General features: G+C 36.9%; 1 protein-coding gene across 14 annotated transcripts in view; it reads left to right on the top strand.

Annotated features, from left to right (window-relative positions):
* The window catches only part of ELAVL2 (ELAV like RNA binding protein 2), a 51556-nt gene extending 27556 nt beyond the window's left edge, over positions 1-24000 (top strand). For 10 of the 14 annotated variants that reach the window (XM_072404340.1, XM_072404330.1, XM_072404328.1 and 7 more), the window contains 5 exons: positions 1491-1594; positions 5257-5410; positions 11646-11871; positions 18194-18235; positions 21453-24000. In XM_072404340.1, coding sequence (XP_072260441.1) covers positions 1491-1594; positions 5257-5410; positions 11646-11871; positions 18194-18235; positions 21453-21783 — 857 coding nt within the window. In that variant the 3' untranslated portion in view covers positions 21784-24000. The remainder of the gene's footprint in view (positions 1-1490; positions 1595-5256; positions 5411-11645; positions 11872-18193; positions 18236-21452) is intronic. The other 4 variants (XM_072404334.1, XM_072404332.1, XM_072404336.1 and 1 more) reach the window with 3 other exon arrangements.
* The last annotated feature ends 586 nt before the right edge of the window (positions 24001-24586 follow it).

The raw sequence follows: 24586 nt of genomic DNA, 5'->3' as shown, positions 1-24586 counted from the left end.
TGTTGCCCTAGACTTTTTGCCTGGATTTTTTATAATCGTCTAAAGTAGCATCTGTCTTGACAAAAAAAAAATAATGCCAAACTTTTATGTAGACAAGATGTGTCAGAGTAGATTGAATAGGGGAAAACGCCCCAAAACTCTTTAAACTCCTATAAATGCCCCAATAATTTCCTTGGCTTTTGGGGAAATCATGAGCTTTTCACCAGTTTCCAAACACTGTAGAATGTGTTCTTTGCAGCCCATCAAGAAAACACATTTGACTAGGTAGTCAGTACCCAGAATTTGGCTTGGTGTATATGTATATATGTGTATAAATATATATGTAAATATATATGTGTATATATCTGTGTATGTGTGTATATGTATATTGAATTTTTTTTTATTGATGCAGAGCCTATACTGTAAGAAAGATTTGTTGGTGTTCTTCCCAGGAATTTCTTAGGAAAGTTATTTGGGGGGGTTATAGTCAAGGTGGTCATAATAGTGTGTAGGGCAGTGCGTGACAAATTTATTGGTCTTATTTGTGCCAAAGGTGTCAAGTGAACCCTAAAATTGTCAGTTTTATAACACAAGCACGCTTTTTTCCAACCTCTCAATGCTGTAATTTTTACGTATTTGGTGGTTTTAAATGTCTAATCAACCAAATCTCTTGATATCCTCCTGGATTTCCTCATAAACGATACTCAAATTGGGAGAGAAGTGTAGAAGACTTTACAAACCCCGCTTTGCAGTGAATTTGTTGACAATAGGTGAAAGCAAAGAGCTTCATCTGTTTGCTAATTCTACATTGATCAGCCAAAAAAGGTCAGAATAATGATTAGGCTGTATTGAACCACAGTTCAGGAAAATAAGGTTACTATTGTCGGAATCTAGAATGGCTGAACATATATCTTTGGCTGGGAAGGTTTTTGCCTAATATTGATTTAGAATTTAACAATAGTTATTTGCATCATTTGCTTTTATACATTGTTGAGAATTGTCTTCTTTTTTTTAACGTTTTTATATATTTAAACACTGCAGTTTAAAAAGAAAGTATTTTTTTTTGCCTTTCGGCTTCCATACGAGGTGGTGGCACCACCATACTTCTGGCTGGGATATTAAGAAATTGTGTACCTCAGTTTGAGAGAATTTGTTCTACTTGGGAGATCTAGAATACTATTGTATTCCCTGCTATTCTGCTGGTAGGATGGTGGTGTTGCCCATGCCTGGGCACTGCAGGTAAGTATATTCATGAACTACCCCTTCACAAGGCTTTAAAAATTTACCTTGTATTTAATATGTATATGTCCCATGGAATGGAAGTGTACATAATAGATTTTTTTCTCTTAGACTATTTACTTGATTCATAAATGACACTTTCTGCTGTGCCTGCAGATTGTTCAGAAGTAACAAATTCTCCATGCCATTTTTTTTTTTTTATTCAAATATTATAACGAAGTATTTGGCATTGATAACATTTTTGTAAACCATTACTTTTTCTGTTTAATTAGGCCAAAGCTTGGGTTATGGTTTTGTGAACTACATTGACCCCAAGGATGCTGAGAAGGCGATCAATACCCTGAATGGACTAAGGCTCCAGACCAAAACTATTAAAGTAGGTCCAGGTTTTGTCTTACCAGATTTGTTTGTTTAGTCTTGTTTGTTTGCAAGCTCACTCTGCATACAAATATGGTGGTTTACGGTTTTAATTTGTAGAATCAAAAAATTGTAGCTGAATTGTAGATGGTAGTTATTTGAGTTGGTAGCTAAACCATGGTGTAACAAAGATGGTGACAAAGAGTAACTAATCTAAAAAAACAAACAAATACCTTCAATCCCGCAGGGCAGTCGATCCCTCCAAGGGTCTCCTGCCTATCGACTTTGTCCCATCAACATTCTACTGAGCCCAGGACACTGCAAAACTGTTTCAAGGTTTTCTGTCTCTGAAATGTGCAAACGTGTATAATGCAGGAGTGATTTATAAACTGAAATAAGTTTGTGTATTTTAACTGTGTACCTGGAGTTCCACTTTAATACATTGTTGCACCCAGGCCACTGGGATGCATTTTGCAACCAAATACAGAAATATAGTTTAAATATCAGTTTTCTATGCGCCTAGTTTACACCAACTGTGCTGCATTCAAAGCTCTCCGCAAAGATTGAAGTTGACCTTATTTTAAAGTATTAGCAAAAAGTTACACAGTATAAATATTGGATGGTGATTGAACATAGAACAAAGTTCCATTACATTAGTTTTCTGTGGGATTGTCTGCAGTATATATTGTATGGTTTTGGCTGCACTAATGGAAAGATAATCTTGTGCTTTTTATATTGTAAATACTAGTTGTTGCAAGTTTTTTTTTTTGCACCAGAATGTGTTTATATTTTTTTATTTTATAGCATATGACCAAAACAGAAATTGAGATTCAGTTTATTGCCATTGCAGCAGTCTGTATTTGTGTTTTCCCTTGCCATTTTTTAACCAGGTGCCCAGCACCTCCCAGACTGCCAGACTATGATCCCTGTTAACCCATCAGGCTGGGCCGCCTCAGTAAGATCAGGTTCACACCTGCCTCTACATCCCACAGTTTCTTGCAGCTGGCACCACTCACATTCATGAGCTAAGGAACCACATGTGAAAGCTGGCAGTCCCTATTCATTTATTATGGGGCTGCCACATTTCAGATACTACCTGTAGTGTCTATCCAAGACGCAGCAGTTAGTGGCACGAAGAAGAGACCTGTGTCAATTCAGCCTTAGGGCATGCCTGGACCCCCATTTTTTTCAGGCTTTTGTAAGCTTTTTTACAGCCTGCACATTGTGGAAATACAGGTTTCAGCTAACATGATTTTAGATGCATTATATATGCCACAATGTACAGTTTTTTCCCATATGGCTCAATTGTAATTTTTACTAATATACACAGTCGCAGACTTTATTCTGTATGCGATTGGGGTTTACAGAAAACAAAGGTCAAAAAATGTAATATGGCAGGGTACTTGGTGGAGGGAAGTGCATGTTTACCATTTTCGGTTTACTTCACAAGTCTGAATTGGTCAGTCTGGTAAGTAGCTTTCACACAGTGATGTGTTTTAAAAACACATAACCTTTTTTGAGCTCCTTTACCACCCTAAAAAAAGAAAAGCGTTTAGGGGGATTCAAACATGAATACATAGCAAATAAGTGCCATAGAGTATATTTTAGGTTTCTGGTCTGAGTTCTGAGCATACTCAAGCCTGTTTATTTTATTATAAGAATTCAGGGATAATATACATGACGCATAATTCTACATTTTAATCCTTTAGTAAAATTGCTGACTTGAGTATACGGACAGTGTTGCTGTCTAAGTTCTTTTGTTCTTGAACATGCTACAGGACAGTTAAAAGGAAAACAATAGACTGTTGAGTTTGTCATCCAACTCTATCCTCCGTATGTTAGCATGTTGAAAGCTTGTTAACATATGAACATTTCAATTCTGAGGGCTCCTTGTGAGGTTTAATCATACTAACATCAAACAGCACTCAAAGCCCCTCAAAAAGAAGTTCAGAAGCCTTGACTACCAATTCAAAATACACTGTAAGAAAAACATCTGCATGTGGCATTTGCTGAAAATCAAACTTTTCATGTCTCACAAAGACTTTTCCCCCTGTGGAATAGAAACGCCTGTTTTTTTTTTTTTTTTTTTTTTTTTTCCCATTCCCTTATAGACTTTATGAAGCTCGAAGAATGTCAATTACTATACATACAGTAGGTTCATTGTTAGTTAAAAAGTTTATCATCTTTCAGCAGCATCAATATTTAGATTTACCTGTACGTAAAACCAAAAATGGTATATCTGTTTAAAGATGACTTTTTGACAAATCTGTAGATTGTTGACAGATCTGTAGTCATTGGCTTAGGGTGGCTTTGTTACCATTATACCATTATTATTTGCATTAATTTTAATGTAGGTAACACTGAAATCACATACGAGTTGCAGTTATTGATGACCCTAAATATTCGGGATATATGTTATGAAATCCATTAAGAACAAATAGCATGCATGGGAATCAAAATCATGAAGTCTCGGAATCCTAACAAATATTAAAATAAAACTAAATTGCATATTGGTGGAACTTTGAATTTTATCACAAGAACTTTGCAGATGGTGCTCTAAAGATTCCTATTCAGACCTGGCTCAGGGTGTTGGGCATCTCCTGAAAGTTTGTGGCACTACTGTGTGGAAACAGATGCATGGACACATATCTTCAGGACTTTCTTCAATCAACTTCATCAATGCTTTTGTAATTCAAGAACTGCCTACACACTCTGGTCAGGTGTCTGTGTATTGCCCAGTACCAGGAGTAACTCGGGCCCCACAGGACCATCATGAACTTTGTCAAAAGGTCTGAATATTTCATCAGGATACCAAACGTCTTGGTGCTGTGAGCCAGTACTTTTGTTTTGGTGTGCAGAGTTCTTTGTTCTCAACCTCAGTTTGTCTTGTTTCTGTTAACTGTAAAGGGGACAGAAAAAGGCTTTTAGTCTTAAGCTACATACACACATCAGATAATTATCATCTGAGGCTGTGCTCAACTTGGGCAAAAATCTGAGGTGTACACCAGTCCCTCAATGTCTATTAATTTGACAGGGTGTATTGATGAATAACCTATTGGAAAATGCCATTCACACTTGTAGAGAAGAGCACGGCAGGGTGCTGCTCGCTCTTCCCTTCTAACCTCTTCATTGAACAGGATGGCACTCACTGGTGTGTACAGCGTTTGTTCCTCTTTTGATCATCTCCATCAGATGTCTATATGTCTGGTCAAGGCATAAGACAGACAAAATTGCCCCCAAATTCCTGCAAGAACACACTATATACATGTCGTCCTGGTACTTGGGGAGTTTTGATAAATGGATATGATCATTTGTGACATTTTATTTTCATATCCATGTAGTTTGAGGTTGCATATGCAGTTTTTTCCCCCCTCCATTAGCATTTAACCTTTTGGATGCTTTAGTGCAGTTGGCTGCATTGCTTATTGCAAACTATTTCTAGCTGCAAGCAGTAATCTTACCCTAGCTTTATCCCTTGTGAGTATTTCAGTACATTTAAGTCTTGAATTTTTGCCTTTTGGCATATGTTTTTGGTGTTGTCCTGTTAGACTGTATATCAATACCAGATGTTTTTATTGTATGTTCCTAATGTTGATAGTGAAAAATTCCTAATATTTAGAGCCCAGTGGGAGTTATGGGGACATTTTTATTCTAGTTTTTTCTTTTCTGTTTTTTTTTTAGGTGTCCTATGCGCGCCCAAGTTCTGCTTCTATTCGAGATGCAAACCTGTATGTCAGTGGACTTCCAAAAACAATGACCCAAAAAGAATTGGAACAGCTGTTCTCTCAATATGGTCGCATTATCACATCCCGCATTTTAGTTGACCAAGTGACTGGTAAGTGTTAGTAGGTTTTTTTATTCATACCGGTGTGTTTAATTTTATCTTGCAGACCTGTGAAATAGTTTTTCGTCAAATACCGCAATCTTGCCTCCAAAACATATCAAAGGTGGTGATATGTGGGCCAGAAAATGCAATTTTCTGCTGGAATTGTTCATGAATATGCATGTACAAAAATAGATTGTTGAATATAGTCAGCTACTCTGAGTCATTTCCACCCTGAAGGTGCAGGTTCGGAAGCTGTTTCATGGCTTGTAATAAATTTACAGCTGCTATAATCTTCATTTCCAAGCTGCTGCATAGAAATGGTCCCACTGCTCCTAAAATGCTAATAAACAATCTTTTCTCAAAAGTGAAATTTTATGCAAAAATACACAGCTGACTCTTTAAGGCAAAGATTAGACACAAGGTCGAATCTGGTTATTAGTAGAAATAAGCTGGGTGTATTTAATAAAGTGTAGGTCAGAATTTTTATAACATTGTATGTAACTGCCATGGTAATTCTTGATTCTGTATAAACATATGGCTTAGTTTCTTGCAGCTTGTTCAGACTGGCAGTTAAATTGTGGTGCAGTTATTGCTTCTTAACTTTTGGGCAAAGTTCAGCGGTTTAAGACCCTATACATGTAGTTTCTCATCTGCCAATGCCTAAGGGGAATAAATGGGGACCATAGTAAGCAGTTCAGTAGGGTATTCCGTAAAATGTTCAAAATGCTGGTGCATTAACAGCACAACAAAAAAGGGGTGATTTAGGATCTGGCAGTCCATCAGCTGCCACGCCCAGCCCTGGGGTGAATTTGGTGATTTTTTTTTTAATGCAATGAACTGCTACCTAAAATGTGTGGTTAATGGTAAAAAAAAAACAATTTGTTATGGCCTTTCTTTACTATTTAAGTAGCAGTTTTCCTTGGCACACATCTTTCAGTTTCTAAAGGTGCTTGTGTGGTAGCTCTTTTGCGCAGTTCCACTTAAGACTCTGGTCGTCTTACGTCACTGGACGTAATCTGACTGGTTCAGTGATGGGAGCCATGCTATTGATCTTATCTTTGTCTTATACCCCTTTGCTGCAGATCATGCTTTCATTTTGCTCCCCCCCCTCCTTTTTCTTTCTGTACTTTCTGCAAAATATTAGGACTAATCAAGCTATTGTACTTGATGGGCCATCAATGGGGATGCCATAAATGTGCTTTACTGTTGCCAGCATACAGTCATCCATATGTATTTTTCCAGCCCTCTTTACGAACATACTGCTTTGTTAGTGGCAAATTTCAGATTTTGACTCTGCATTTATGTTGTATCCTCATCTCTGTATAGAGCTGTTTGGCTTTACCTTAGGGTAATGGCTTTTGGGTCACAACACTTCCATCTCAGATGTGACTTCTCTAGACTTTACAGTGTACCAAGGTCCTAGAGCTTTTAAACATTTTTGGTTTTAAAAATGTTGAGTTTATGCTTTGAATGTTTGTGTTGTCAGAATAGGTCCTCAAGAAGGCGTTTAGGTTTTCAGCTTGTGGGTGATAGACTCAAAATTCAGAGTTTCATTGGACAAGAGATCATAAACATTACCTGAGAGGAAGGATACATCTTTTCCCTGAGCTCATCATATAAACAAATAAAATGGGTACTCCCAGAATTATTTGTAGGAGCATACTGGGCTTCCAATCTTATGTCTCTATTTGATCCTAGAGGTCTTGGCATACCTGTTATATAAAGTCCCCTGAAACTCTCCTCTGCATGAAGACCCCCCCTGGTTTGAAGTACACCCATAGTGTGTAATGGATGTTTTTAGGTACAAGTTGGGGGAGGGGGGAGCATAGTTCTTTGCGCCTCTGCACTGCTTGGCAGTCCTTTAGGTCAAAAAGCTTTGCTTTTCTCTCAAACATATTTACAGTTCCCAAACAGGAGACTTCACCATATTCTTCATTTGCACTCCCACCTTTCTTTCTCCCTCTACCAAAAAAATAAAAATAAAAATGCACTCAGTAAAGGTCTCTAACACAAGATGGACTTCCTAACCCCAATAGATCTTCAGGACGTGTATGTATGTTAACACAAGTTGGAAGTCTTTCTGAATCATGGTAATGGCAACAACACTACAAGTTCATGGCTCTACCCCTAAACCTATTGTCTGCACAAAAGTTTTCTACCAATGTACAGACTTTGGTACTGGCCCTTTTGAAAATACAATAGTATAAATTCTGCACATTACAAGTTGCAGGTTACCCAGACTCCTAAGAGACAAACCTTTGTGGACTCCTTAGACACTAAAAAAAAAAATAGCTTTCAAAATATATAAAAGCCAATGCAGAGTTAATATCTAGCTTGCCTTCGACAGTACATTTGTTAATATCTCTGTCTTTGACATATTCTTTCTCCTAGAATAGTTACCAGGAACATGTGCCTTCTGGGCTGTGAACTTGTAGACGCATCAAAGGTGCAGAGCTGTTGGTTGCAAGTGGAAGAAATCTTCCAAATGGCTTACTTCAACTCTTGCTAAAGTGTGCTGCTGTTGGATCACCTTTTCTGGATTGTCATATAGTTCTATGACTGGCAAACCACAGTGGAGGGACAAGGGGATGGAACTCATCCTAGTCAGACTAAGTTTAGCTCTGTCCAGGGTCCATGGTTCACATTCCCACTCTTCTCAATGCAGTCAGCAGCTGGATCCTGGAGTGCTCATGCTATTATGTGGTGGTCATGGATCCGTCTTTGGTGATAGCTACATGAAGATCCGCTAATTCCCAGATAGAACAAGCAACAGTATAGCTTTCTGGTCTGGTTTCAAGGTTTATTGGTAGTGAATTTGCTGGCGAGATTGTGGGCCTTGGTGCATCCTGGATTCTTTTCCCTCAGAGGTTCTTAAATCAGCTACTTTTAAGAAATGATTCTCATAGTTTAGGTAGCCTTGTGAACTGACCTACATGGTTTGCTCATAGAATATATTTTATACAAAAAAGTTTCAGCCAAGTTAACCCCGTTTATGCAATCTTTAAATGTTTTCCTGAGATGTGAATACTGCAAAAAATAAGTCTGTTGCAGCAGAAAGTTTTTTCTTTTCATAATTCTAACTGTACATTGTCTTATAAGAAACAAGTGTGCTGAGCTGTGTAAGATGATCAGTAACATCTTTAATTTGCACAGGTACAGGGTTTGAAATATTACGTTAGTTTTAGGCTGGAATCCTTTGAACGTCAAAGTAGATGCTAAAACTGGATTTAGGTTATACCAGCCCTCAGGTGGATCTTGATGTATTACACTAGATCTCCAATAAACTGGTATAGTATTACTTTAGTGGAGTGTCACAATGCTCTGCTTTCTCAACCCACTCTCCCCGATAAGGTTGCACATATGGCCAATCTGCAAATTAAAGGTCAAAACACTATATCCTCAGACTAAACACTTTATGGCACCTATACTTAATAGGGTGCTGGAACAGGAAATGTTTGTAGATCTATTCATGACCTGACAAGTTTTTCTTTCTTCAGCATCTTTATTTCTTTAGTTGGAATCTTCCCAGATGCAAAGGATTTTTTTTTTCTAAATTGTGTGATGATTAAAAAATTGCTATCCAGGTTTTGCAAGATAGTGGTCCAATAGAAAGTTTGTGAGTTTAGTTATTAGAAGCTGAAAATGAGGACTTGGGATAACTGATCAGAAGTCTCATTTTTTTACTAAATGTTTTAAGCTCAAAATACATGCTTGAAAATATATGTATTGTCTTAAGGCAGTTGACTTGACGGCATCTCATGTATTGTGGTGTAAAGTGGGCTCATTTGTTTTAGCAGATTTTTTTTTTAAATGGGTTTGCCTACCTTACTGAGTAGTGTGGCAAAGGTCTTCCGAACACTGCAGAAAAGCTATGCTAGGGAAGAGACCGTATTGCAAAAAGCAATGTATATTGGAGCTGGTCAGTTTTTAGTGTACTGAGGAATTAAAACGCACTTAAACTTTGAATACCCTTTTTCTGGGAGTTTTTGGTAGCGTTTTTTGACTTTCCTGATCAAGCTTTAATAGACATGGGCAGATATTTGCGGAGTCTATGCTGCGTCTGTTTAATCTTGATGTATGACCGTAATAAAGGTATTGACATTTTTACAGTTATAGTACTACATTACTGTATTAATACATTAATACAGTAAAGTATGGGTTTTAGGACGCATACCACGATTTTTCCTTGTGCCCTTTATTAGCTTGTAAAAACTACAAATGCTTTACTAATATTTTGCTTGAGGCTACTGCATTTTCAGGGAACAGGTATGTTCTATACTAGTTCCAGCATTTTTGCCCACATGTACTACATTTTCTAAATTAATCTCCTAGTATGGCAAATCAGAGATGATTGACCTGCCTTCTACAGAACACACAATCTCAGCAGGGTAAAATCCTCCCACTTCTTGTCCCTCAGTTTGGATTGTTTTTACATTTCAGGTCAATGTATTTTATTTGTTTTTCATGTTTCTATTACTAGGTCAGAGGCCCTTCTCCTGGCCCAGGGTTGCTGGGCCTGTGTTCACATGTGCTTCTTTACTGTTGAGCCAGAGGCGCTTTACCTTTTGCAAGTTCCACCCAGTGGTAGACCAGGAGTGATCTGGAGGTCCCCCGGTATCTGCCACTTCCTTCCACTCCTTAGGGTAGAGGTGACTTGCAGGTCAGATGGCTCCAGGGCATTTGGTAACTCCAGGAAACCAAACATTACATCCAGGCCTTTATTTGAGTTTATGGTGATGCATCCCACTGGAAGAGATGACATTGCCTACGTTCTGGTTCAGTATCCTAAACGTGGTGAGCCTTTTAGCTTGTGCAACCTCTCCAGTGAAGATTGACCTCTCTCCTGAACTTGGTGCTAGGTAAGCCACCAGAGGCAACCCCTGCTGGAGGCCAAGGGTACCTTGTTTAGAGGCTTTTTGGTTTTAGAGGGAAATGGTTGTATGTTAGGGAAAAAAGAGGGTTGTGCTGGGTGTAGGATTTGGTCCCTGTTCAGCCTAGGATGTTTTCCTTCCTTTCCCTGAATGGTTCCTGTTATCTTAAAGGGGCACATTGGGACAGACCCCTTACTCTTGCTGAGGGAAATGCAGTTTTTTTGCAGGACACCATATAAAAACCCCTTTACAATTAGTTTTTTTTTATTTTTTAAATTAACCACTTAATTCCCAATAATTTTCTTGATAACCATGAAAACTCAAATAGGTCTTTAATTACTATTATATTTGGAAATGCCCTTTGAAAAACACTTCTCTAGAGGATGTAGGAATATTATCAACCTTTTGTGAGCTACGGCACATTTTTTACATTGAAAAAATTAATCAAAAATGTTACAAAATGACACTCTGTAGCTAATTTTCTTGTCTCTATAAATAAACAAGGCAATTAAGCTACCTACTGCCACCCACTGACATGGAAGAGTATTACATTACTCTGCCAGGCACTACAGCACAGACACTCAACAATGGTAATTGGAGAATTTCCCACGGTACACCTGAAGGTCTCACGGCACGCTAGTGTGCCATGGCACTGTGGTTGAAAATCACTGCTCTAGAGTTGGATGTGTCTCCCTTTTTTTTTTCCTTGCGATCTTTGAATATCTTGATTGGCCGGACTTTCATTTAGTCCTGGTAAGCTCGGGGGAAGCTTGGTATCTCAGCAAAATAAAGCTGAGCTGCTGCGCATTACTATTTGAGGAGATGGCATTCCCCACCTTTACTTTTATGTAGCTTCCTCTTGATGATCTTGCATTCCTATTCCCCATTTAGGTGTAGGCTCTGCACCATTTAGGAAAGGTTTCCTTATGGCAGCCTTCAGCAATCAAATTCTAGTACACTGGGAAGATGACACTAAAGGGATTTAGGCATGCTAATAAAACTTTGGGTACGAAAACAGAAGTGGACAAATATGTTCCAGAATAGATAACATTTCAGCCACTTTGATGTTAATAAGGGCATGTTACTCTTGCATCTTACTATAGATCTATGAACCAACACGAAGTGGCAGTGATTGGTAGGGCTGTATTCATCACCGTAAGCCAATTGGATTAATCTTGTAAGGACTGGACACATCCAAACATTCTATTATCTGTAATGCAACAATTTTGGAGAAATAAGTGGTCATTTTCATTGTATCTCTGTAATTCAAGTATTTGTAAATGTACAGTGTAAAAGCTGCCTAGAACTACCTGTATATGAAATGCTTATATGTATTTTTCTATATTTTGTTTTTCTTTTTTTTACCTTTATAGGTGTATCGAGAGGAGTTGGCTTTATACGGTTTGACAAAAGAATCGAGGCTGAGGAAGCTATTAAAGGCCTAAACGGACAGAAGCCTCCAGGAGCTACTGAGCCTATAACGGTCAAGTTTGCCAATAATCCAAGCCAAAAAGTAAACCACACCATTCTCTCGCAATTGTACCAGTCCCCAAATCGAAGATACCCAGGACCACTTGCTCAGCAAGCTCAAAGATTTAGGTTAGAGCAGTGTTTTTCAACCTTTTTTGAGCCACGGCACATTTTTTTACATTGAAAAAAATCAAAAATGTTACAAAATGACACACTGTAGCTAATTCTCTTGTCTCTAACAATAAACAAGGCAATTAAGCTACCTACTGCCACCCGCTGGCATGGAAGATTATTACATTATTCTGCCATTTACTACAGCACAGACGCTCGACAACGGTAATTGGATAATTTCCCATGGTATACCTAATCCCCCACGGCACACTAGTGTGCTGCAGCACAGTGGTTGTAAATCACTGGGTTAGAGAATACTTCAACTATTTATATGTAACACAATCTCAGCTGCATGGTTTCCACTTTTTTAAAGACCGTTTCTCTCTAATTCCCTCACTAATGTGTGATGGAAGGGCTGGCTCCGTATACCAACTACATGTTGTAGAAAGCTTTTTGGGGCTTTTATGGTTGCAGGCTGGGTACATAAATGAGTTTTCAGTAGGGTTAAAGAAATATTAGGTACACAGTTCTGGTTACCAAATTTCCTTTCCTGGAATACTTCTTCATCTTCTGGAAACCTAAGTAGTTCTAAATCACTAGATCCTCCTAAAGAGTATGGTGTGGATCCAGTTGGTTATAGTTGGTGTGCATTCTCTAATTAGATTATATAGGAGTTTTAGTGCTGTTGTGTATTTTAGATCCTTCTCTGTGGACTTCATATTCTAGTCCAGTTTGCCTGACTTATCCCACATGTGGGGAGTTGAACAGGCTTCCTCAACCATTAAATATTTGATACAGACTTCATGGTATATGAATGCCCAGATCTAGGCATGTCCCCCATTCTGTTTTTCGTTGCAGAATCAAGTTGGTGGTTCTCTTGCCTTGTGTTTTCAGAGCAAGATCCTGGTCCATTTATTGAGCTTAAAAGATTTTTTTTTTGCCTTGTCAGAGGTTTTTTTTGTTCTTCCAATAAAATCTTTCATGGAATCATTTTACACTGCTGTGAGATCAGATTTCTTTGGGAACATCTGAGAGGTCAGATAGGATAGGACCCTAGGCCCTCCAGTTTTGTTTGCAACTTGTCTGTCCATAATGTCTCTCCTATAGACCTTATAATTCAAGGTTTCCTAATGAATTAACTTAAAAAATAGGGAGTACAAAGATCCAATTTTACTGCAACTTTCAAAGGGCCTAAAGTGCACATTTAGTTCCCTATTACCATTAATGCGGTTTAAGGTTAAAAATTTTGATCAAATTTTAACTAATAACTCGACACTGACCATTTTTTCCTTTGTCTTAAATGCTAATGAAACTATAAAAGTTACTATAAAGCTGTAATTTCTCCTAGAGTAAACTTGGTAAAGTTTTACAGCCAGTGTTGGTGACTTTAATTTGAATACATTAGAAGAATATTTTTGTTCTGTCTGGTTACTGCTTGAAAATAGATACCTAGTTAAATGTTCTAAATTTACAGAATTGATTTACATCATTCACAAGCTGGTTTTGTATGAATGCCAAAGCCTGTGTGTTTGTGTATGTACCCAAATGTTGAGGCTATTTAGTGCTGACTGTCTGACATAGTGTACTGGGGAAGTGTTGTGTTTTGTGTATTACATTGTGTAAGCACACCTCATTTCCTGCAGCCAAGAAAGTAAAATACCCTTCAAATGGCAAGAAAGTCAATTGAAGGAAGACACTCCTTCAAGGTGACACTGTAATACTATGGGGTCTGTATTTAAAAAAATTGTGAACACTTTTTTTCTCTCCCTTTTTCTTTACCTTAGAAACCTTTTAAAATAAATTTATGAAAGTGGTCTTGTAACAGTTCTTGTTTCCTGGCAAATGGGATTCTAAATATGGAGCATACTTGAATGGCATAACCTAAAATCACTTTTTTGAGCATTATAGATAATGCTCCTTGCAACGTTTTAAAAATAAAATGCGAGGTTAATGCTGACAAACACAGCTATTGATTTCAATGGGGGCATTTTCCCAGCATTTATAAATGCTTGAAAACATAACTGTGGCAAAACACAGCATAGATGTTTTCAAGCGGTATAAATGCAATATTTAAAACTCCTGAATTTGAAACGCTTTAAAAGCCCCAAGTTAAACGCTGGGGAAACGTTCTGTATCTGATTTTAAAGAACATGTGGACTTTCAAGAGTGAGGATAAAAAGCCTCTTGCATATCATTTCATAGCAGTGGTGAGCATGTGTTTTTATACTGCAGAGTTTTGAAACTTTATTCATTTGGGGATGGGAGGGAGGCGGTGCTGGGCTATCAGTGTTGCCTGTTTATGGTATAATAGTGTTCCTACATTTTATGTTTATGTTAAGTTTCTCCTGAGCCTAGTACACAAACATTTTTTAGTTTTAAATTGCATAGAAAATAATTAGAACGCTGGTATTTGGTACATGTTTTGCCAAATGCTCTAACATTAGCCCTGGTGCCCATTACCATTGGAACAAAGTGGGGAATACATCAAAACATTTTGGGCCACAGGAGAATAGAGAGAAACTATTCCAATGATGTCTTTATAATATATCATATGGAATGCACATTGACCAGTCAGGCTTTTTGCCTTAATCATGCTCCTGAGGCTTTCAATGGTGGCGCCACCCTGCACAACTTGCTTTGACTCGCCCTCTTGGTCCTTGAGTTTACTTTTCAGTGCAGTACTGCAATGAGGGTTATTACAATGGAGACCTGGAGGAGATTGACTATTCTAGTCTTTCAAGGCTGAATGTACCCAAAATCACTGTATTCCAGAGCTGTACAACTTAAATCAGTAGATCAAGTATTAGTCTGTCCCCAATCTGCACTTGTCAGACAGACCTATGACATTTTCATTAAGTGGAGCTATGAATAAAGTTGCAGGCAGGCTTTTTATTTCAGAAGGGACAGAATGTCTATTCACAAACTTTTCTTAACTTTACACTGAACTGAACAATGTGCATTTGTGTGCAACGCTGGGTATTCCAGCTGCCAGAAATAAGTTTTTTTTGCCTAGCCAATTAAGATGGATGGAGATCTGAACCTGGAGGAAGAGCAGGTAAAAGATGGTGGTGCTTGAAACTAGGAGAGGTGAGTAAACTTGAAATGCAAATAGGCAGGTACGTTTAGGGGGGATCCTAATGTTTATCCTGCCGGAATTTAATTTTGAAATTTAGTTAAGCTTTAAGTGTTGCTTGTCATTTTTTAGTTTAGCGTATAATTATGTGCTTAGGTGTTTTTTATTACTTTTAAAGTTTTTCCAAATATAGGAATACAATTAAATAGTTTGCACATTACTAGTCCCCAGATGTAAGGGAGGCATTAGTCTTTTGGTTATAACAGACTTTTATTAGGCTTGCTTCCTTGTGCTGTTTCCATCTTTTTATTCAAGGCTTAGTCTACACGGACCTTTTCCCCAGCGTTTAACCTGAGGCTTTAAAAGCCCATGTTTGAAATTCCCATACATTCCAATAGGCTAATCTACACAGGATGTTTTCTTGAAGCACATTTATGAGCGAAATCTATTACGTTGCTTGCAACGATTAAAATGCGGGGTCAATGCTGGAAAACGCCGGTAAACGTTTTCATAAGCACTTGAAAAGGTAAACACGTTAAAAACGTTGTGTACAGGGACATACAAATTATTAGGTATGTTGCACAGATGTTTTTATGATGATGCATATTAAGGCTTTTACATGGACGGTTTCCCCAGCAGTTGAATGCCCTTGTTTGAAACTATGCTTTCCATGGGTCTATTGTACACCAGGGCGTTTGTAGGGGACACATTAAGGAGAACGCTTCTTGCTGCAGTCTACATTTAACTGCTTCTAAACTCTTCCATTGAAATCCAGTGGAATTGGGAGCAATTCCAAGTATTTAAAGGAATTTAAAAATGCTTCTATTGAAAACAAATGAAAGTTTACAGGCGTTTTAAATCCCTAACTCCAAAATTCCCTTAAAAACAAAATGGGTTTTTTGGCTTGCTTTAAAATGCCTTTTAACTTGTTATAATCCCCATGAATGCATTCAAGTAGAATGGGCGTTTTATAAGCATTTAATTAGTAGACTGTGCCTAAAGGCATTTAGGTTTACAGAACTTTCCAGACCCACAGTGAACTGCAGAAGTCTGCCACAAGGTTCAACTGCGTTCTGAACCCCCACCATTTAAGGAAGTTTTTTTTTGCTGGGTGTGGAGAAGCTGTAACCAGGTGGTCAAAAAGGAACCCCTCAAATTTTGCCAGCTTTTTACCCCCCCCCCCCCCCCCCCAAATGCCTCCATACTTTGTTCGAACTATAAAATACCCACCCTCCATGACATTTTTCCATCGGCTGTGTATTATGTTCACTGTCCAGTTGACCCAGCATTTTGGTAAACAGCCAAGTGGTTGTTCAAATGTGCTGGGTGGTTAAAAAGGACTGAGGGAGAATATTGAAAAGCCCAACTTTTTTTTTTTTTTTTTTTTCCTTCTAGCTTACTCTTCCCTGCTTTCAATTCGGCATGGCCTATTTTCACAAGGCTTTATTACAACAAAACTATAGATTCCATCTTGTTGCATTAAGTTTTGTAAATGGGCCTCCTTTAATTCAATCTTATTTTGGGCTGGGAAGCTTATAAAAATCAAAAAGGAAGAAGAATCATTTTTTTTTTTCTTTTAAACAACATAACTGAAAAAAAATCAAAGCATAGCTAGTTCTCAGGAATTTTTTTTCTTCAGCTAACATCTTAGAGGTGAGACTTCCTTAACCTGCTGTATTATGGTAAATATGCTGTGAACATGTAGGGTGTAACTATTTTCTTTAAATAAGTGAACATGTTAACTTTAGATAAGTGAACATGGTAACTAATCAGTATTAACATACAATGAGTGAGTGAGTTTGTGGTGTTCTGGTATCTCAAATTGCTGGTTTATTTCCATGATGTGCAAATGGAAGGTTTACTTCTGCATTCCACTGCTAAAAATAACTTGTAAAAATATAAACTCTCCTTTTCAGGTGCATAGGCAGCAATGGTGTCTTCCAGAGGGTGCAATTGAGATGTGTGTATATTTGTTTTTTTTTTTTGCAAAGGATTGACAGCTTGCAGGAAATGAGACCTTCCATTTGCATTTTTTCTTTTTTTTTTTTTTTTTTTTTTTTTTAAACACTATGTTGGTACTAGTATTGGTGATTGTGATAATATAAGTGGAAATCATTGCAGCGCAGTCACAACCATGTCAACCGACTGTGTTTGCTGAACATGTTCGTCTAACGTTTGTCAATGCATTGTTTAATGTGCTTTAAATGGTGTACACATAAATCCATTTTTAGTCAATGGCTGTTTTGTGGTGCCCATAAATTGTTTTGCCAAGTTCTTTACATCTGTCTACTCCAGTATTTGTTGCTATGTGTCAATAACAATCTATTAATACGCTTCCTGTGCACAGGTAATTTAAGTGCACGTGTGCTGAGATTTTGGATCTCCACTATTTGTATAATGAAATGGCAAACAAGCTCAAAGTCCTTGCTGTCCTCTCTAGCTGCTTGTTCAATTTCTGGGCACATTCCATCTGAAGCTTATAGGATTTATCATCATCAATATCTAATAGCTTCTCGCAAGGCTCAATGGGTTAAAATTTCTGCATCTGTTCTCAGATCTTCACACTAATTGCAGTGGCTAGTTTTTCCACTCTTATGAAGGAGGATGATGGCATTGCTTATTCCAGTGCTTTATTGGAAACATAAATAATATTGATTCTCTGTATTCTCTGCCATTATCTACCCCAGTTTTTTTTTTTCAGGTTTACTTTATAGCATTTCCAAGCATTGCCTTCAGTGATCTGTGATTAAACACGTCTTGTAATAACTTTCATGTTTTAATGTAACTATCTTTTTCCTCCCATGGCAAGTGGTTAGGAGTGAGGATTTTTGTGTTTGCATACATATCTGTTAACCATCACAGAAAGTTATATAATTCATGAGTCTGTTTAAATAAGCAAGCATATATTTTTGGAAGATGAAAACATGAGCTTGTCTAATGGGGAAAATAATGGTATAAAAAAAGTGCCCTTTATACCTATACTTAAGTACATTTTTCCTTTTTATAACCTTTTTTGCTGAAGACAGCAGCTGGTAACATCTAAAAATGGGATTTTATTGGGTTTGTAAACCCTTTCCTGGGATAAGGGCCTGCCTGAGTTTTAAGGTTCAAACTCAAGTTCCAGATCTGTTATATGAATGTAAATATTTTCAAATGTTCAGTTGTCTTAAGACTTGCATACATGGAGCTGAGAACTGAATACCTAATTTACCTTGTGAAGTGGCAGTATATGCCAAGACTGAACAATCTGCTAAATGTGTCTTGCAGGTTGGACAATCTGCTCAATATGGCTTATGGAGGAATAAAGAGGTAAATTTGCTGTAGACTTTTTCCTTTCAGTTAGCATAAAGGAATTTTTGTTTTGCGTTCCTTGTATGCATGTTTGATTTTGGTTTTGGAACGAATTCTGTGTACCATCATCATACTTTACAGCTATGTAGTAGCCCCAAACTTGATTTAAATCCTCATTTGCTTAGGTTTTAATATGCATACCTGTAATTTGTCTTGTTTTCAGAATTACATAGAAATGTTTCCATTGGTCATAAGTTTAAAATGTTTTACTTAAAACCTTAGCTGTGCTTTGCCATTGTAAGAAACAGGTTCACTTTAATGTCTATCCCAGACAAATATTCCACCTGGTCTACTCTCCCCCACCACTCTTTTAGGTTCCCTGAGCATGGTTATGTACCTAGGTTCCATGTGAGTTTACTTTGTTTATGTACAGACATGGTGCTTATGCAAGACTTTTGTTGTTCCTAGGCAAGAATTGCAGTGCCTGTTTCACAATGCATAAGCAAAGCATAAGTTACCTTTAGATTGACATCATTTAAATTGTGTTTTATTTTTTTCTTTAACTCATATATTCCATTACCATTATTTAATTTACCTTTATAAAATATTTGTGAAATATAGACTATTTCCTATTTGTGATGCTTTGAAATCCTATATATACCTTAAATTATCTGATTGTGTACACATTTCATGTTCAAACACTGCTAAACAAAGGGTTATGTGAAATGCATACATCAACACATACCAGAAAATATTTTGTACCAGAATGAAAAATGTAATAAAGTGATTACTTTCTGAACATTAGTTGGGGCTTGTCTACACCCACGCTGTGCTGACAATGTAACATATGTTTTTGGTTTTTTTTTTACACGGTATGATAAATAGTCTAAATAGTGTGGGATCATTCAGAAATGAAAAATGTAAAATACCCGTTCAGTCATACTTAGTTGGCAGGGGACATCTATCTCCCCCCCCCTCCTCCCGAAAAAAATGTGCTTTTATTTATGAAAGGTATTTTCTATGTATTTGAACAGGTATTTTATTTTTCTATCTGTACTTACATTGTCTTTTTTGAGTGTTTTAGCTTTCTGCAGATTTTAAATTAGAAGTGGTTATGCCTAAGTATTGCTTATAAACATTTGTGTGTGAAGGTGGTTTTGATTTTTCATCCTTGTATTGCATTTTGTAGATTTGTTGAGGCTGAATGCAACCAAAAGGAATGTGGGTTTTTGATTTTTGGGACCGTTGTCACATCACAGGCTCACAACTAACATTCAGTCAGTATTAAGTTTACTTGCCCTACTGGGAAAAAATGGAGACGTGTGCTCAAAGATCATCCCTGTGATTCAACAAGAAATTCATCTTATGAAGTAAATGGACACTGAAAGCCACTATATACAAGGCACAACACATTCTATGTGCAATGGCCTATATGGCTGATATTTTTGTACTTCACAATAAGCCTTGTATTGACAATGACTAGGACCCTTCCAGATGATTTTTCATGCTGAATTGTGGGATTGACAACTTTGAGTCTCAAAGTGATGCTGTAGGCATGTCCATTGTAAGTACACCTTATACATATTTGTTTACTTGTCCAAGTATTAGGTGATCTAGTTAAAGCGTAACTAAACCCGGCCAACTCCCCTCTCTGTGTTCTGGCGCCGCTATCTTCCTTTTTATCTTCTGCTTCCAGATGATCTTCAACCATATTGTATGTTGTCTTCATCCTGGCACGCGCAAGGCAACGCTGGGTTTCCCTTGCAACTAAAGCGAACACTGCGCATATGCAACTCTGCTTTTTGCCAGAATCCCAGAGTGGTCAGGCAGGCGAGTCAGATTATTGCACAAGGAACATGGTCGGTCTCATTTTTTGCAGGAATGATCTGTCTGATCGTACAAATGTAACAAACTTTAATTACACTTTAAAATCTGGTGCTTTGTGGGCTAAGTCAGCCTATCCAGCACATAATGGGCTAAAATTCTGTCTGCCTGCCCACTTTGTTAGCTTTGTTACATCAGCACCTACCTCCTGTTGCATTTTCTATGTACAGAACAAAATCTGACATAATGGGGGACCCTTTCTGGCCAGTGTAGGTCACTGAGAAACTATTTAGGTAATTTAAATCTCCAACATGTTCAAAAAACTAAACTTTTTTTTTTTTTTTTAACTATTTTATTTGTTTCGGACATGTTCATTTGAACATTTTACTTATTGATACCAGACTGGATCCTTTTGCTCTAAGACAATGTTTAGACTGGCAGTGAGGTTGTTGTGTGGTATGTCCTCATGCCAGTGAACAGCTCTCTGGAGATGCTAATTTTGCTTCTACACTTGGTGGTCTGATGGAAAATGAAGGGGGTAGCATCGGGCAGTTCAGTACTGCCTGCTGTCAATTGTGCAAATGACTAAGTAGCTGGCAATGTCCCAGCTAGTTCGAGTTGTGCTGCAGGACTGTTGTAGTTCTTTGTGGCATAAATTTGACAAGGTGCTGGAGACATTCCTCATGAATTTTAGTTCCTATTGATGTGAAAGCATCACACATTTTCCAAAGATTTGTTGGCTACACATCCATGATGCGAATCTCTAACAACATACTGAATGTGTTGTATTAGGTTGAGATCTGGGTCTGTGGAGGTCATTTGAGTACAGTGACGTAGCCATTTGAAGAAGAAAGGGGTACTCTTCTCTCTTTAAGGGATGGAAGTGGTCAGAAACAATACTGAAGTAGTCTGGGGCATTTAACAAATACCCAGTTGGTACCAAGGTCCACCACACCACACCATAACACTACACCACACCACCCTTTGAACTTTGTAAACAAGGCATGATTACACAGGATTGCTTGCGTTGACACAATTTACATAAATTGCACAGACAACTGACCCTCCAAAATGTGGTTTTCCTTTTTTATGAAAAGGAAATTATAAAATTATGAAGGATTAATTTAAGTGTTTTTAAGTAGCTTTAGCAGACTATAAAACCACTTATGGTGATAAACCTTTAACAGCTCTTTAATTGTCAACATTCAATTAATGAGGGCTACTAGTTTGGCTTTTAGTTTTCATTAAGGTAATGTATAAGTTGTAACAATTATATCCTAGAGCATGTTGGGTTTTTTGTGTGTAAAATCTGTTGTGGTTTTGTACCCTGTGGCAAATCATTGTTCTTTTTTGTAATTTTATCTGTTTTGTTCAACAGATTGGTCACTTATTTTTTGTTTTTCCATTCTAGTAGGTTCTCCCCAATGACCATTGATGGTATGACAAGTTTGGCTGGAATAAACTTTCCTGGGCACGCTGGCACTGGATGGTGTATATTTGTATACAATCTGGCACCCGACGCAGATGAAAGTATTCTGTGGCAGATGTTCGGCCCCTTTGGAGCTGTCACCAACGTTAAGGTCATCCGTGACTTCAACACAAACAAGTGCAAGGGCTTTGGGTTTGTGACTATGACAAACTATGATGAGGCTGCAATGGCCATCGCCAGCCTGAACGGGTACCGCTTAGGTGACCGAGTTTTGCAGGTGTCTTTCAAAACAAGTAAAACGCACAAAGCTTAAGGTGGTAACCTCACTCCAGATAACACACAAACATCAAGCAAGTTTAGAAACTTTACGCATTGAAAAATGTTCTTACAAGCTGTGTGAGAATGGGGTGAGGTAAGTCAATGTGGTTTGGTAACTTTAGGACATATATTTTGTTATTGTTTTGAATATCTTATTTTTTATGTTTGAATATGGTTGTTAGGTAACAGGGTTTTTACCTGTCTCATTGCAATCTAAAGCCTTGAGTTCATGAAGTCTTTTAAAATGTTTTTGCAATGAGAAGAGTTAAACCTTTTGTTTTATTTTGCCTTTATGTGTTAAAGAAAAGGTTTTTTTTGTTTGTTTTTTTTTATGTATACTATATGGTATATTTATTTTACATTTGGTTTGGGTTTGTTTTAAGGAAACAAACCTAAATTTGTTGTAACCTATGTTTAGAGGCAAGAGCAGCCTCGATTATAATGCCTATTGTAAGATTACTGGAGACTTTTTCATAAAGTAGTACCTTGCCAAAGAGATAAGAACCTCTTTGATGTGGGTTTCAAATGACAAAAAAGCATCTATTTTTATAAAAAATTAAAATAAAAAAATTTGAACAAACTTTTTACTGGTCCTGGAACAAACTATTTTGACTTGAATACTTTGCAAAATCTACTTCATATGACAACCTTGTGAGCTTTTAAAACTTACCAGGATGTTTATGTGTGATCATTATTTTTGAAAGAAAGGGATACTAAAGCTGGGAGGGAATGAAAGTTATAGGAAGGATGAGATTTTAATTTGATTAGTTTTGCTTTTTGTTATTGTATTTGTATGACATTAGTGGGACTGGGTGTTTTTTCAGTCCCTTCATCCTGGTTAATCTGAAAATTCTCACATCAATTTCTCATTTTGAGATAAAAATCAAAGTATATATGAGCTATCAGAATTAAATTGCAGAAAGATTTGGGTGGAAAGAAATCTGTTCTTCCTAAAGTATTCCCTTCAGAAGGAGCTCATGGTGTTTAGTGATGTACTTGTAGTCTTGTAAGAAGGGTTAATTTTGTTTTATTTGTACAATTTAATACTTTTGTGTAAGGAAAGACATTGCACATTTGGTGGCACTGCCAACCTGCAAAGTGGCACAATTTTGTCAATTTAATGTAAATTTTGTTTAAGCTGACACCTGAGCTTTTTTGTATTTTGTAAATATAAACCTATCATTTAAAATTTCAAATAAAAATGAACTTGGTCATGATGGTGACTACAACTCATGATGCAGTTGTGTTCACCCTCCTGAACCTGAATTTTTTTCATTTTGCCATTTCTATGGCGTTAAGTTTAAAAACATGCTTGCTTTCCTATGCTAAATGATATATAATTTTCATAAATTGTGTATACATTTTTAGTTTATGTAATGATATTGTTACCTGTAATCTACATATTTTTTATGTTAATGAAAGATTAATTCACCCTACAGGTTTACACTGGCTTTGCCAGTTTTATTTTTGAGTTTTTTGGCAGTGACAAAATATTTTCAGTTTTAACTTCTGGCTAAAGGGTTATTTTTCCTTTACGTTCTGATTTGGATTTAAGTACAGAGAGTTAACAAAGAGATGCCAGGATGGAACTTTGTTTTTGTTTTGTTTTTTTTGAAAGTGGGGGAATTAAGTTCCCCCTTCTTAATTCCCAAATTTAGATGCTTAATTTATGGGCAGAGCAATGTTTGCTATGCATCTAAAATGTACATTATCTTTGTTCTCTACATATATTTTGATAGTCCAGTGCATATACTGTGCAAAATGTGTGTCAAAGTGGTCAGGCAAATTTTCATGCTTTTTTTTTTTCTGTTTTTTTTGTTTATTTTTTTGACCTCTGACAATAGTGTTTCTAAAAGCTGCTTTGGGGTTAAACATATTTATGGGACATTTATATACACAATATATAAATATAGTATTTTTGCAGTATTGGAAATACTGTTACAATGATACTTTAACACTAATATAGCAGACATTGTGACAACAGCATGAAAATTGTGCCTCACTTTGCAGTGTTTCTTTGAGCACTTGATAAAAATAAAATGTGAGGCTGGTGTTTATTTGAACTTGTACTGTATGACTTGATTAACACATTTGTTAAAATATACTGTATATTCTGTTGAGTATTTAACAGGCAGTATGTGTTTTTTTTATTTTCTGTTTAAATCATTTGTATTTTTCCATGTTTAGTACATCAATAAACAAAACATTGAAGGGAAAACTTCTAGCTTTTTTCTTTTTTTTTGGCTGAAAATGTTTCTGTAAAACAATGTTTTGTTCAAATGTAAGCTTACAATACAGTAAGACCACATTTCTAAAAGTAATTTATCAAAGCACATGAAACATTGCACAGAGTATTAGTTTCTTTGCTAATTACAAAATAAATACCATATCTGCAAAACAGTACATTTTTTATCATCCCACATCTCTAGAACATTCATGAAAAATTCTCTGATTCATGGCGTGGGATAGGCAGCAGAAAAGGCGAGTCTGCAGTCAATCATTTTGCAAATATTTGCCTACCTACAGTAGCTGCCAACCTTAAAATTTTTTGCTAAAAATCTGCAAGATGGAGATCTACTGGTCAGCAAAAACTTGAAACCACTGACATGAACAATGTTATACAAAAACAGTTAAGGGTAATAGGATTGATTGGCTCATTACAATGGCACTAGTCAAACACTCACATAATTGCATTGGACTGTATTTTTTAGAGGATGGGGGAGGGCAATATTGTAATTATGTATCTTATTGTAATTATGTAAGAATTTTGCAGATTACTGGTCCCAAAGACATCTTTA

This window comes from Pyxicephalus adspersus, chromosome 3 (genome assembly GCF_032062135.1).
Source record: "Pyxicephalus adspersus chromosome 3, UCB_Pads_2.0, whole genome shotgun sequence".
Classification (NCBI taxonomy): Eukaryota; Metazoa; Chordata; class Amphibia; order Anura; family Pyxicephalidae; genus Pyxicephalus; species Pyxicephalus adspersus.
Note: the sequence above shows the minus strand (reverse complement) of the source record. Positions and strands in the feature narration are given on the sequence as shown.